The 16,039-nt window shown below is 39.3% G+C and overlaps 1 protein-coding gene across 1 annotated transcript in view; it reads right to left on the reverse strand.

Moving 5' to 3' along the window:
• Window positions 1-338: 338 nt before the first annotated feature.
• Window positions 339-16,039, reverse strand: part of LOC137196303 (polypeptide N-acetylgalactosaminyltransferase 10-like) — a 30,861-nt gene continuing 15,160 nt past the window's right edge. The window contains exons 2-5 of the mRNA XM_067609172.1: window positions 10,829-10,931; window positions 6,032-6,170; window positions 3,297-3,463; window positions 339-514 (exon numbers count right to left, since the gene is read on the reverse strand). Coding sequence (XP_067465273.1) covers window positions 339-514; window positions 3,297-3,463; window positions 6,032-6,170; window positions 10,829-10,931 — 585 coding nt within the window. The remainder of the gene's footprint in view (window positions 515-3,296; window positions 3,464-6,031; window positions 6,171-10,828; window positions 10,932-16,039) is intronic.

A 16,039-nucleotide genomic window follows, 5' to 3' on the forward strand; every position in this document is an offset into this window, starting at 1 on the left:
CGTTCAGAGCAGTCTCAAGCTGCTGCTTTTTGCTCACAGGGATTACTGCTACATATGTTTACCTCGTTATTTGACCCGTCAGCCACTTTTAACATGAACATCCTACATTGTGACATTATATATACATCTGAATAAAAGGAAAATAATACGTCCCCTTTAAGCAGAATTTTGATGAGTGCTATGAGCTGTATTTCCACCCTGGTGCGAAAACTCCTTTAACTAAATCTTTTTTAGCTTGATATTTCTAAGTGATATTGATTTGACTGATATTATAAATTTATAGCTACATGCAAATCCAGTACTGAGGTTGTCCCATGATGATGAGAGTTTTTGGTGCATCACACCAAGTCATCGCCGTTGTTAATTGGCTGTGTCTCAGGATAATAACCAATCCCCTCCTTCTCTGTTGTAGAGAAGCCGCGCTCTGTTTTTCCAGCCTGCCCTGAACAGCTCTCCACTCTCCTCTCTTTCCTCTCCACTGTTTGCCTTCCTGCTCCAGCATATGTCATTTTGCCTGCTCATGGGTAAACAGGCAAGAGGGCCATGTGTCGTAAACTGCAGTAAACACTCCAATTGAGAGACATATTCCAAATTCACTGTCCAAAGAATGCTTCTAAAACCTAAATAATATATCCCACGTCTTAATCGGAAAATCCTTCTTTCGGAATAAGGCCTAATTTGGAATATCCAACTGGAATATGCTGTTTACATGACTCGTATCAAATTCGGAATGTTGTCATAATCAGAATAATAGCAGAATATTAGTGTGTATATAAACATAGTCTTTGTTAAACCAGTCTCTCAACCAGAAACCAGAACTGATTGAAGTTCACTTTGTTCTCTGGGCTCTTAAGGTTTAATTACGGCTCAACTAATTTCTTATCAAAGGACAATAGCGATGAGAGAGAGAACGTTAGAGCAGACAGCTTGTAGAGGTTAAATCCATCCCCTGCAGCTGTGTAATGTTCTCCCATCGATCCTGATGACAGAGGGGCCCAGACCCATCCTAGCTTCTGGGCTATTTTCACACAGCTGAGCTGTTTCTTACTTCCCACCCACAGGGACATGTGAGGCTGGAGGAGAAGAAACAGAGGAATAAAATAATTCTCCTTGGTGAGAACTCTAACGTAAGTCGGTTCATTCTGATTAACGGCACCCAAAGAGTGGGGTGCAAACTGAAGTCAAATGGATAAGTGGCTTGTTTATGAGACAAAGCGCTACATTAAACAGATTTCTTACATTTCACTGTTTACATTTTTTTTCTCAAATCATGTTAATATGTGATTATTTTGCACTAGCTAAATACTTTTTGGAGAAAATATAATGTTGCCAGATTGTGATTTATATATATATATATATATATATATATATATATATATATATATCAATATACTGATAAAACTGTATTGAACAGTGTTGGAAAAGGTTCACTATACTGAACATATACTGTATTAAAAAAAAATGTGTTTGCTTAACTGAAATTTTGTTACAATTAGGGGATCACTGGTAATGGTTAAGCTTAAGCAATTAAAACACTTAAGTTGAGAGAAAAATCATTGCTTTTATCTAATTATGAAAACATAAATTGTCAATCCTGGTCACCCATCCATCCAAATCCCTTCCTGCAACTTTTTGTTCCATTATAAGGATGTCATCTTGCTGCACTGGAACTATATGTTGCTAAATTTCTACAAAATCTCATCTGCGGAAAGTTATTCCTCATTTCTATTGTGCTTTCATGTGCACTTTCTGCTAAAATAAATGATAATTTAATGAAAAAGTCAAATCAATTAGGTTATTTGTTGACTTGGACATGGAGATACTTACTTTATTAGACTTCCTGGCTCAGACTTTATCAGACTGTCACAACCACACTCATGTGTTGCATCATTGATTTTGTTTTGCGATAAGATTTTGCAACATGTTTTCTACCTTCAAAATGCTTTACATACACTACATAACATGTAGATATTACAGATGAAAATATTTGAAAATAACAAGACTTTTAATTAAGTGTCCTGGAGTTTGACAGTCTTGATGATCATAGCGTTACTTTTGCCTGTTTTTGTTTCCTCTCCACGCGGCAGCAGCAGTGGGAGGGTTTCGTCTCGGAGCTCTGATGGGTGTTAACCTCCAAATGAGTGTGAGGCAGCGGAACATCTCATTACCGTGGAGACAAGAAGTAAACACATCCGTCAACGAGGGACCGTGACAGAGAGCACTAATTAACAAGGAATTAAACACTTTCTTAAGAGGGCTCATGAAGGGACGGAGAAAATATGTCCGCAAGCACACACACACACACGCAAACCATGCAAAAATGGAAAGGAAATTTGGAGACACATACACAAAAGCAAACCCAGGTACGCTGAACAGAGTGGACCGGAGCGATAAGCGCCGTAGTAGACATGTCTTTTTGTTCAGTCCGATATAGTTATGATTCCATTTACGGTGGAAATTGGGCAGCCATTATTAAATGACAAATTACTGCAGACTTCTGTGTGATACATATGTGTCTCAGTATCCAGGTAATAACTTTTTTTTTTTTTCCCCTGAACCTGTATTTTTCTGGAAAAATCTGACACTGTACACTCTTCTTACTTACTTCCACCCTGCTAGTCATTAGCAGCTGTTGCAAATGCTACTGTTAGCTAAAGCAGATTAAATAAGTTTAGTTTAGTACCTTTCTCAGATCAACCTCAGCAGAAATTAAGGGAGAAATTTGTATTTTACATTCATGTTTCCTGGTTGTAACAGCAGTGTTGGAGTTTTGAGGTCTGAATTGAGAAACACACACCTGCCTCAAGACTAACAGGTTTACATATGAGTACTTTCTGTAAATTCTGCACCCTGTATATACTTGTACATCTTGTTCATACATACTGCATATACTGCTCATTTCTGGGGGGGGTTTCTGTACTGTACATGTTACTGCTCATTTTGTTCTGCACATCACGCTGTATGTGGTTATGCTATTGCCTCCGGTTACCGCAATACCACTGTAGTATAAATTATATTTCCTGCGGCACTAATCCATAAATAATATATATTTGCACTTCTGGTTAGGTGCTAACTGCATTTCAGTGCCTGTGTACCATACACAATGACAATAAAGTTGAATATCAACAAATCTAATATCACTAAATGACTGTTAATGCTTATAGTATATGTACTGGATATATTGTCATATTCTTAAATGCCTTTTTAGTGCAATACAACACACAAAAAAAAGGTGTGTCATCTGTGCAGGTGTGTGTATTTTGCTCTTATCAGTGATGAGTGTGTGTTCTCTGTGCCTTTGTCACTGAAGTCGTCGACCAGGATGATCTCCGCGATGAGCTGTGGAGGAGAGCGGTTGAGTACGCTGTGAACGGTCCTCAGCAACGACGACCAGCCTTCATTATGGAACGGGATAATGATGCTGGTGTTGGGCAGCTTCTCCACATACAGCTTCTGTTTACAGCTACACACACACACAATATACATAAATAAGCATTTCATACTTGTACGGTGTGCATTTTATAACATTTTCCTTGTTTTTTCTTTTAAATGAGAAAACTATATACATACTGTATAAAAGAGTAAAGAGTCAAGAAGTGGTTCAACTATAACAACAGTTTGACTAGACTGTCAGACAGGTCCATAAGAGGTCAGTGCAGCAGGCTCTGCAGTGATGCTACTGACGTGTTCCTTCTGGATCAGAGATGCGGGAGGAAAAGAGCTGTAATTTCATTATTTGCAGCATATGCAGCTGTTATCAGCCGCTAACATGACGGGTTACAGCGATCACCTCGTACATGATCATCACAGCAAGCGGCCAAACCCCTGCAAAGGAGCTCATCATGGAAAGAGAGTTATGTTCCCTCACTGATGGAGAGAGAGAGAGAGAGAGAGAGAGAGAGAAAGTGCGTAGTGAACTGTGTCAGGCGATCAACGTGTGTGTTGAACATCAGCCTGCGTGTTATTCATTCAAATATGAACACCGGGTAGACAGGCAGGCAGAGTGATCGACAGGCAGCCAGCAAGTGAATCCTAACGAACCCTGTCCAATTCCGCAGGGGATGGAGGTGTGTGTGTGTACGTGTGTGTGTGTGCTTCAATTAAATCTTGTCAGCGTGCAGAAATCGAATGTGTCAGTCGCAGGTCTGGGACTGGCTGCCTCCGTGGCCCCGACAACATGGCAATCACTAAAAGGCAGACTCAAACGGGGGGCGCGAGGGTTGTGGACAGCCACTGGTTTGTGGCAGGTGTGTCCATCTGACTGGTCACAGAAGAGTCACGAGCGTCTGGCAGCTAGGGGTACACATCAACAGCATTCACTCATTAAGCTCTAATAATTCAATTATAGCACAGCACAGTGGTGCAGCACTTAGTATGCTGCATGTGTAACAGCAAAAACATTTTGAGAGACATATAATTTCGACCAAATTAAGTTTTTCACTACATTTCTGTCGCAAAATGTAGATAATGAACATATCTGCAAGACTTAAATGTTGAAAATGAATTCCATTTGTTTTCCCTAACATATCCACTCATAGCAATACAATATGCTGTGGTTGATTGTAGCAGATTAGAAAGAGAGCGTGGTCATGGTTAGATATTTAAAAAGTCAAGTATCCAGCAACTTACTGGTTTCTCCCTAATATCGAAAGACATGCAGGTTAGGTGGTTTGGAGACTTAATTTCCCTTAGGGGTGAATATGTGAATGTGTTATCCTGTCAGACCAGCCATGTGTCCAGGGTGTAGCCTGCCTCTCACCCAGTGTGAGCGAGGGATAGGGTCGAGACTTGATTTAACTTAACAGCAATAACATCCAAATCTTTAGTTTTGAGCTGCTAAAATCCTGGAACATTAAAGAACAAATAAGAACAAACAGGCCTTGCTACATGCCTTGAATATTTACTGAAAGAACTCTGTCTCAGTTATGTAATAAAAAAACACTATTAACAGCTTTGAAAATAACACATTCAAATGCCGTGTCATTGTAAGATCAGCATCCAGACACCTGAAAGAATATCTTGTGACTTGCGATATGTAAATGAGCGTTTGTCTTGGACTTGCCATGACGGACTTTAGACTTGATTTGAGACTGGGTCTGACTGGGACTGACTGGGACTTACCCCAAAAGTCTTTACCTCTATTTAATCTGCATGTAAGCATCTTAAAAATGGATATGAATGCATTCAATAACAAGCCATTCCTTGACCATGGCTGTCCAAAAACAGAGTCCCATTTTCCCACGCATCTAGATCGGGAGGCTTTAGAACCAAATTGGAGGCCCATGTGGAAAACTAGGTATCTGTGGGTGAATGTTTAAAGATGTTGCATTTATTGTGAGTACCTGTCAGCACCGACAGGTCATGGCAAGAGGTGTGTAAGGTCAAGGAAGGTCTGCTTTTATAAACACAGATAAAAAAGACTCAGTCCTCCAGGGGGGAAACTGGCAGCAAGGAAGCGTTCAAGGCTGCTTTCCACATGAAAGAGGAGGGAGGGTCAAATGTCAGAGGAAAGTTCTTGTCAGGCAAAAGAAAAACTATGATTAAAGGCTTTTCACAATGCCATTCTGGGATTGAAAGGGAGCATGCAGTTCACAGGATTTCGACAGGTTCTGGTTCTTAGAGAGGAATTCCAAAACCTTTTCACTATTATCTGATGTAGCACAGCCCCAGCAGTAATCCTTGGCAAACACTGCGCCAAGCATCCTCTCAATGACCAGCTGTTCCTTATGAAGATGAGTACATACTTTAGGTGGATTTCAGGGACTTAATTAAGTCACAGTATTTAATTGTGAATAAAGAGTACTTCTTTTGAGGCACCAGGTCAAGCAATCTTAACACAACACATCACTATCACACCAGATCAGGATCAGGTAGGATCCTAACCATGTGATTACTACAGAATTCATTGTAGGGCCCTTTTTTGACCTAAAGGGCTGGTGAAAACTACTGTTAGCGATAGTGTCTTTATTTACTGTAATAAGTGCTTTCATTCATTTACCTGGAGGGACAAACACACATACACAGGACTCACTTTAGATGGCGGATATCCGGGAGGGAGCGGTTGAGGGAGATCCGGTTGCTGATGTAAATGTTGAAGCCGTTCTCCCTGTAGGCCTGGTCCATCCGGTCAGCATCTGTTAGAGGAAATGGCTTCCCCTGTTCACCGTTACCTATCAAACACAAACACACACATACATGCAGGTCGGTGTAAAAACAAACTCTTCATCGGTACACATCATACCAATCCCTCCAGGAAAATGTAATTTCGCAATTGCTATAATTAACGCAAATTCAAGAAATCTCTGCCGTATTTGCAAGAGCTTGAAATTTTGCTAAATTACTACAACTTTTCCTCATGTAATGGCCAAATCAACAGACCGCTTGTGATTTGGACCAACTGTCACATTTTGTGATGTGGTAACTTGGCATCATCGCAGCGCGCAGGAAGTGATTACATAAGACTCTTCATTGGTAGTAATTTTTTAAAATCGCACTATTTTCCATCACCTGCTATTTTTCACAATTCCCGCAATTTTACCGCAAAAAGAGCACATAAAATATTGCAAATTGTATAGCAATTCTTGAGAAAAGCCGCTGCAAAATCAAGAATTTTTGGCCACAATAATCACAAAAAAACTTAACATGTTTCATGTACATCATGATTTATTTGCTAAGTCTGTTTTAATTGTACTTTTCTGCCTCTACCAAGCTTAAAAACCTTCTTGCGATATTTTGTGATTTCTTCAGATTTTCAGGATTTATACATTTTTTTCATGCACACATTGAAAATGTGAATAAAAACCAGTGGATGGAAACACACCTAAAGTCTACAGAGAACCTGATTTTGACCTGACCTAATTTTAATGAAATTTTGTAGTTTTCTTAGTAATATGTAATATGTGGCTTGCAAGATGTCAACAGAGGCAAATGTACGACAAAACTTGGATTGAAACTTGGATGAAAGGTCTGATCAGACGAATCTGTTCTCGTAACATAAAAATCTGCTTTCTGTTTTACAAGATATTTACAAGGTCTCCCTCATTTTATTTAAACAGAAAGTCTCCTGTGAAAACAATGTCTCTTTTACAAAAGACGCACGGCCAAAACTCATTACACCTACCTAGCAAGAGATCACAGCATTCGAGCACAGAGTTTGAGAACAGGTGTAGACTGTATATAATGACATTCAGTGTATACTATATACACACAAGCATGTACCTAATCACTCCGTAACGACCCTTTTTCACACACAGACATTATGAAATCTGAGCTCATTTCAGGAGCACATCAAATTACACTGCACTGCATTAGCCACTCATCAATGCACTGCACAAAACACACACCGACACATGCATGGTAGCTGATCTATAGTCAGAGGAGAGCATCAAATTAAAATGAGCTGCCTTGTTCCATTAGGCAGAAATGATCTGTCTATATTCCTGAAGGTAATAACTGGAAAATAACTCCTCACTTTAATGGCTCATTTTAGAGATAAACTCTTCTACTTAACATTGCACTTTTCCCTGCATAATAAACTTGTTACATGGATCACTTCAATTGTGTTTTAAGCAAATCTGTCTTTTAATGATATCATCAAAGTTACACAACATAGACACATATGAGTTTCCTTGATAATGTAACAATCCGGTTTATGTTATCAGTTCAGTTTATAAATCAGTTTGCTATGGTGGATTGCTCCAAATACTACAATAATTGTGAGGCTCCTGTTGGTTGTTGTTATGGAGAAAAAGCCAATTAGAGGCACCACAGATGCTGAATTCATCTAAAATTGATCCTGACTCCAAAAATAAATTAACTGAAGCTGCTGATTGTATCACAAGTTTTCTCAATGGCATAATCTTTTTCTGCCCATCATTAGCAGAATTTAAAGTTCAGTTATTGGATGTTTGTTACCCACATCCTGTTTGTTACCTCAGGAGTCATAGTTAACTTCTCACTTCACATTTTTATGAACAAGATATTTTCTAACACTGTTGCTGATGTTTTGTACTGATTTAAGCAGGAGAGTTTCAAAGTTGTGGAAGTGCTCAAACTGTCAGTCACCTAATGCTTGAGAAAATGAATGGGACTAACACAAAGCAGGTAAAATGTCATACCATGTCCACACAGCTAAATCAGCAAATTTTTACTATGATGTTGAGGAAAAAAAGGTAGTAAAATCAAGTGAATTATGGGCTACTGCTTTATTTTAAATCATTCAATTTTGGGGTGAGTGCCAATAGAGGCATGAACCCTGGGCACCCAAAACCATTGTTTTGTCCAGAAATCCTACTGCTTTGATCATTTTAGAGTCTCAAACTACTTGGTACTCTCCTGAATTTCCAGCTCATTGGCCACCTAAGTATATCCTAATACCATATAAAAGCCAGTTAAATCTGTTAGATTTGGAGTAAAAAGAAAAAGGTATGTTTCCCAGAAAAGGCCAGAAGAGTTGTTTATTATAGTGGTTCCCAGGACAAATCCTGCTGCTCTGATCCTATACTATTTCCACTGGAGAGACTGATCGATCACCATTTGCACAAATATATTTGGATCAACGCTATCAATGTGCTGTGTGAGGATTGCCAGCTGCTCCAGGGAGACAACATAGATGTCACCAACATCAAGAAAGACATCCATCAATTCTCCAAAGAACTGTAAAAGAAAGACTCTCTGTTGTTTGGCTTTATTGACATTACAGGTATACAGGATAGAAAGATCACAGACATGAATTTGGCTGTCTCAGACATTATCCTGTGTGATCCTGTGTCGTGTCTGCGGCCGTCCTCCTGCTCAACCCCCAACCCTCAGACTACTTGGTCAGAGGTGGTTATGAGAAGCAAAAGGGAAAAGACCAGGTTGTGTCACCACCACCGCTCAGCCTTTCCAATCCAGTGGATGTCTCAATGGCTGCCATCAAACAATGACCCCAGCCTTCTGGGCCAAATTTGTACAGGAGTTACTTTACCTGCTGCCTACAGACCAAAGATCTCTTGTGCAGCCAGAGGCTGCAGTAGCTTTGCTGGGCTTTCCGCTGATGCTGTGGCACATACATGTCCTGGGATCCCAGCAATTCGCAATTTGCTACAGCTGCTGAACACACAACCACATCAACCGGCCAGTAGGTCCCACAGAAAGTCCAGTGGACATACTCAGCAGAACAGCCGGCATACTGGCACACCAGCCGTGCTTGCGATTGGATCATCTATGGTCACGTAGTGATCAAACACACCCAGACGTTCTGCTACCCAGGAGCATGTGTTAAGGATATAAACAGCTCTGCCACACAGTTGCTGATAGAACATCAGCAGCAATCAGAGAACCTGAAGGTGGATTTCATGTCTTTCATGTCTTGATTCGGTTAAGCAGCTAATATTGACGCAAATATGTGAAATTCACAATGTGAATACCCAAAATTTGAGTCACTCACATATTTGCGCGAGTTGAAAATATTCAGCTTGAGCAAAAAATTTGCGTGTACTGCAGGGCTGAACCAGGGGATTCAGATGTGGCTTCCCTCCAGACAGCTGTTGAGAGCATTAGGAGGGACATCAGTGCTGCTGCTGATGAACACACACCAGACCACCACACCAGTCACACCCGATTCTGCTCTAATCCAGAGCCGTTTATATAGTTTAGTAGTGAGTTTATACATATCTTTAGATGACGTCATGAGGAGCAGCTACAATGTTTGCGAAGCATAGCCCTGATCGATCTGAACTCCATTCAAAAAACAAGCATTTTAAAAGTTGTTTACTTGTTGTCTTGCAGACAGAACTGACAAAGCATGATTTCAGACAAATCAGCATCATTTGATCCACTTATTGCAATTAAATCACAGCAAAATCTAGTTTATTTTGGGTTCATACCAATTTTAAGGCCTGTAGTTGTTGTCTGGGAAGTGCAGTGAAGCAACAGATTTTGGAGGGAGTTTTGTGTGATGGGTTAGTGCAGTTTATCACAGCAAAATGAACAGAGAAGAGTTGATAATGTATGTTTCAATGTTTACAGATAAGTATTGGTATGACTGTTGTTAGCAGGAGGACTGAGCCGTCATGATGGCAGGAAGGCTGAGCTTCACAACATCACTGCACTGCCTGCCATTGTCCAGGTGGGGACTAGTCGGTGCCTGCCGTTGCTCACTGGCTGTTTGGGGCAAATAAACAACTAAAAAAACTTCATGTTTTATGTGAACACACCATTACACTTGCTTCTGACTTTAAAGCACTGCTGCTTTTTTATAAATCACTAAATGGGACGGGACCAAAATACCTTTCAGATATGTTTCAGCAGTACATACCTGCTAGAAATCTGTTGGTAATACCTACTGTCAGAACTAAACATGGTGAAGCAGCTTTTAGCTGCTATGCTGCTCAGCTCTGGAATCAACTTCCTGATGGTATCAAAGGTGCTCCAACTGTAGCCAGTTTCAAATCTAGACTTAAAACCCAAGTGTTCTCAGATGCTCGAATGTACTCTTCCTTTTTAATCTCTTATTTTTTTCTATGTTTTTAGCTGCTCATTTGGACTTTCGATTGCAAATATGTCTGAATTGTGCTTTATAAATAAACTAGCCTTGCCTTGCCTTGAAGCTCAATCGATGCTTATTATAGAAGATTAACAGTGTTTAATAATGAACTCAGAACTGTACTCACTGCATTGATTCACACTACTTCTGAGGGAGAGAAATCCACTTGGAGGAAATTAAGAAAAGACAAAAACTGCAGTGCTGCGGTCTGTGTATGTGACCTTGTGCTGAAACAGAGCAGATGTTCTCAGCAAACACGCCCAAACAAAAGAGCAGCATCAACAAAGAGTCTGGACCTACCCATGCGAGCAGCATCTTTCCTCATTGCTTCATAGTCATGCCAGTCTACCCTCCGCACACCATCAAGTCCCACCTGAGCGACCCTCCTCATCTGGTTCAAGCCCTGCAAGAGTACACAGAAAACACACAAACTATTAAGACTTTAGTCACAGCTGTTTTTAGCTGCTTGCACTCAGTTTCGGGAAATATCTTGACCACCAAGTTTAGTCGTTTCAAACAAAAACCTCTTTCTCTTATATAAAGGAGAGAAGAGAGAGAGAAAGATAAAGAAAATAAAACAAAAACAAAAAAAACAAAAAACAAAAAAAAAATACATGCGCTGCTGACAGCTGGGGGTTCACACAAAGCAAAAATGAAATCTGTTTATTTGTATGACACCAAGAAAATGACATTCAATTTTACTGACTTTACACACACACACACACACACACACATACCCTCATCACCATAAGCTATTATTCTCTACTCAGCATTAAAATGCAAAAGCAGCAATTTATGAAATTCTCCCCACTTTAGAAATGACTTCCAGTGACTCAAGATATTATGGGAGCACAGCACAACGGTAAATTAATTAGCTCCATGGGAGGATGCAATTAGTGAAACGTTGTAAATACAAATGTCACGTCTGACTGCATGGAATATCATTAACCAGGCTGTTAGCAGATATCACAGTATTGTCAAACAAACCGCTATGGCGAGTAATGAGAGTGTGTGTAAATGTGAGTGTAAAGCACCTACAGTAGGTGTTCTCTCTGTTTCCATATGACTGTTTGACATTTCAGAGACGGCCAAGCCGATCTGCCAAGGTGGTGCATACTAGTGACGGGTTCCTACATCTGGTTCCATTTTGGATCCAGTTTCCGGTCTGCAAAATAATCTGATTTCTTAAACTCCTGCGCTAACAGATTAAACCTTTTATCTGTCCTCATTCTTTTTAATTAAGAGCAATGGAAAACATATATTAGCAGGCTTTTAATTTTTAACCGAATGTCACTGGTAAAAAGAAAAAAAATGCTGGCAGATTAGATCATCTAATTAATTAATTCAGCAACAGCAAAAATATCAACTACAGTAGGCTGCCACTAAAACTTTGTACCAACAAAAGGTAGACATATCTGCAATGTAGCTATTTTAGCCTTTAGTTGTAGTAAACATGATAAACGAATAAAACAAGACTTTTCAAGTTGTTACATTATACTTTGGGAAATAGTGATGGGCATTTTTCACTGTCTTCTGATGTTTTATAGACCAAGTGAGGAAATAATGAGCAGATTAAACAAGACTTATAAACAAGTATATACTGCACACAATTATTTTATCATTTTAATATTTTATGTAATTGTTTAATGTAACTTCATGAATAAAACTTAACTCAGATGTACAAACTGAGTAGCATGAAATCAGTGTCTCCTCAATAAATAAAACTAGATCCAATAAGAATGAAAATTCCACTAGAAGTAAAGATGATTTATTCATATACAGACGGGTGACAAATTAAAGGAAAAACTGGTACAGGTCTGAATGCTTGACAGTGAGGGGATCTAGTGGTTCTGTTATGCTGTGGGGGCCATTTTGCTGGCATGGTTTGGGTCCACTTGTCCCCTTAGAGGGAAGGGTCACTGCAAATCAATATAATGTTCTGAGTGATCACCTTTATCCTATGATGAAACATTTCTATCCTGATGGGAGTGGTCTCTTCCAGGATGACAATGCCCCTGTCCATAGGGCACAAGGGGTCACTGAATGGTTTGATGAGTATGATGACCTTCACAGTCACCAGATCTCAACCCAGTTGAACACCTATAGGAGATTTTGGGCCGACACGTTAAACAGCGCTCTCCATCACCATCATTAAAACACCAAATGAGGGAATATCTTTTTGAAGAACAGTGTTCATCCCTCCAGTAGAGCTCAAGAGACTTGTTGAATCAATGCCGAGGTGCACTGAAGCTGTTCTGGTGGCATTTGGTGGCCCAACACCTTACTAAGACACTGTATGATGGTTTTTCTTTTAATTTTTCACCCGTCTGTACAAACAGCAAGTGTGATGAAAATGTACTGACATGTACAAAAAATTGGTCATGAATGTCATGAGAATGCTTTGTTAGTGAGACTGACAGTTCTGACTGACAGAATGGATTTGATGCACCAGTGCAGGTATTTCAAACACAAAGCCTCCATACCACAGGTACAGTATTTAAGTTTCATTAATAGTGGAAAATCAGCATCCTGATTGTTCAGTGCCACCTCTTTTTGAAATAATTAGTGGCTAATTATTCTGATTGACGATGTGTTAGTAATGAGGTCAATTAAGAATTATTTGTATGATGAAGTCATTGAACCGGTGCAGCCATTGATAACATCACGCAAGCATCACACAAATGTATTCAGCATTGATTTGGATCCACAGAAAACTTCACAAGATTCGGACTACACATGGAAATCTAAGGTTGTCATTGTTTTCTACTTCTGTTCAATTTGATCCTTGCTGTTGCTGAAATTTAGTTGAAGTTTTCTTTTACAGTTTTTGCCAGTATTATCTTCATCTTACAACTTCATCCCTCTCTTTTCTGATTGCTTCATGTTGCCTCCTCTCTCCTCCAAGTCACATTAGAGCCTGACATGCGGCAAGAGTCCATCTGTGTGTTTCCAACTAAAAGGAAGCAACAATGTTCCACCCCATTTCCTTTTGATTCAAATTTCAGCACACATCACCATGATAATTCCACTGGTGCTTTTCTGCTCTAACAAGACCTTGAAAAACAAACAAGGAGAACTTCAAATCTTTCATAATCTCTCTGAGTATTTTTTTTGTCACTTATTTAGGTGCTATTTTGTGTGCATTTATGTGTGTGTGTGTGTGTGTGCATGTTTTTGTTACTTCAATGGGACCTTTTCCAGAATAAACACCAACCTTGTCAGGACCAGTAGTCCTCATGGGGACCAAAGCCCGGTCCTAATGAAGCAAAATGTCATTTCTGAGGTCCTGGTTAAGGTTAATGGAAAGGTGTGAATTGAGGTTAGATTAAGCTTTGTATGTGTGTGTATCAGTGGCGGCTGGTGACTCAAAAAATTAGGGAGGACAGGAGGAAAACCAACATGGAATCTTACAACAAACCGCATCAAACTATGTCATCGTCCCACCTGATGAAATCGGAGGGGTGGGGGGTAATTTTATATGCCAATAAAACAATTTGCTTTCAAAAACAAAAACCCCTGAATGGTGAAAAGGCTGCTTCTTTAAAGACATTTAGCATATACATATTGTCTCTTAACAAAGAAGTGCTCATTTTAGCCATGGAGTGGTTCAAATGTGTCATTTTACCAACAAAGTGAAATTCAAATTTATAGTATTGTTCTATTGTGACAACAAATTTATGTTCTCATCAAAAACTGACAACATATCACATGATTTACACGTGTTTCCTATATATTTTCTTAGTATACAGAAATATATAAAGTAGCACAAAGCTTATAATGTGATACAGGAACAGATCAGTGCTGAATACTAGAAAGATTGAACACTAAAAACATTCACAGATCTAAAAGTGCAGGTTCACATCAGAAAGTATTAATGCATGTATCAAATACATGACTTACGCACTCTGATCTATGTGCACGACATACAAAATATAGTCTACAAAGGTGACATGTTAACACACATGTTAACATGAACACAAAACTCACGGTTCGGATCGTATCATGGATTTGAGTCACGGAAATATGAGGCATGATACCTTCCTCTTTTAAACAGTGAATGAAACAGCCTCTGTCCACATCATCAAAACTTGATGATAACAAACATTCACCGCTAACGTCAGTTAGCAGCTAGATGCTAATAAGCTGCTCAGCTGCAGCACATTAAACAGCAGGTAAACATAACTCAAATGTCACATCGACCCGTTAGATGCTGGTTTGTTCGTTGCTCTTCAAAATCCCTGTTAGCGACACGCTGTCTGTCCATGACTTGTACTTACAGCAGTTTGTTTACTTTGTCTTAAATGAGACATTAAATTTTGCAAATAATCCACAGTTCATATGCCTGCCGAACCGTGGGGGGCGATCTGTATGGATCACGGATCAACTACAATCAGTTACACCACTAGTTAACACTTGTTATTCTAGTTACTTTAAGCTTATTACTCAATATACGGCTCAGTTTAAAAACGAACTAAAGAAACTGTCAGAAGCAAGCAGCCAGACCTCGTGCACTCATTCACTAATCACACATCAACATCAACAGGTGAGTGAACAACCACTCAATTAAAAAGACAGCTCAATGTAACTTCAACAAGCAAACTACCCACAACACATTATATGATCCCTGCTGCATTCTTGTTAAGGAGATAAAAAGCCACACAGAGACATTTAACCATCAGAGATGAAATTAGTGCAGTTGTGATACTTTCTGCTGTAAAAAGCTAGAGGTTCTTTCTTGAGTTGCCTTTTTGCACCCAAGTTCAACAGTCATACAAGGAAAAATCCATCGCACAAGAGCCAGAGATGAATTTCTACACCCACAGTGAGGTCAACAGACATGAATGCAATACAGCAACTTATTGTAAGTAAACAGTGGTTCTTACTGTGGGTCAAGTGGGAAAATACTGTTCATCAGTTCTTCTCTTTATTATCACAGCAAAGCAGCTTAAAAAAGACAATATTAAACAATAAAAGAGGATAAATGACTCGCTCCAATCTGAATACATGAATAAAATCCATAAAAACGCCACAGATAGGAATAGGGATGAGATAAAGTGCTAGGCTGTGCTGGGAACCAAGAGGCAAACTATGCTATCTTTGAAATGAGTACATTCATTGCACATTAAATAAAGAAAAATCAAGACAATGTCAAACCTCATCAAGCAGAGGTTGTCAGTGTGATTTGTTGGCTAAAGACATTTGAAAAGAAAAGCTGCTGCTCACCATGATTTACTTGCTACCTTGACGGTGTTGCTTATTTTCTTCCTTTGTTGCACATTATTAGTTCACATACAAAGAAATCACTGAGTAGGTCAGGATAGATTCTATCTGTGCAATAACAACACATTATGTCAACATTAAAAACTCTGTGGAAAAAAAAGATGTCTCCATTGGACCAATTCATACTAGACAGATGTTATAAATTGATCCCATCCCATTACCAATCACTCCAGTTTGCAAATATATTCTGTTCTCTTTACCGCTAAACACCACAATTGCATTACATAATTA

Source organism: Thunnus thynnus, chromosome 13 (genome assembly GCF_963924715.1).
Source record: "Thunnus thynnus chromosome 13, fThuThy2.1, whole genome shotgun sequence".
NCBI classification, from domain to species: Eukaryota; Metazoa; Chordata; class Actinopteri; order Scombriformes; family Scombridae; genus Thunnus; species Thunnus thynnus.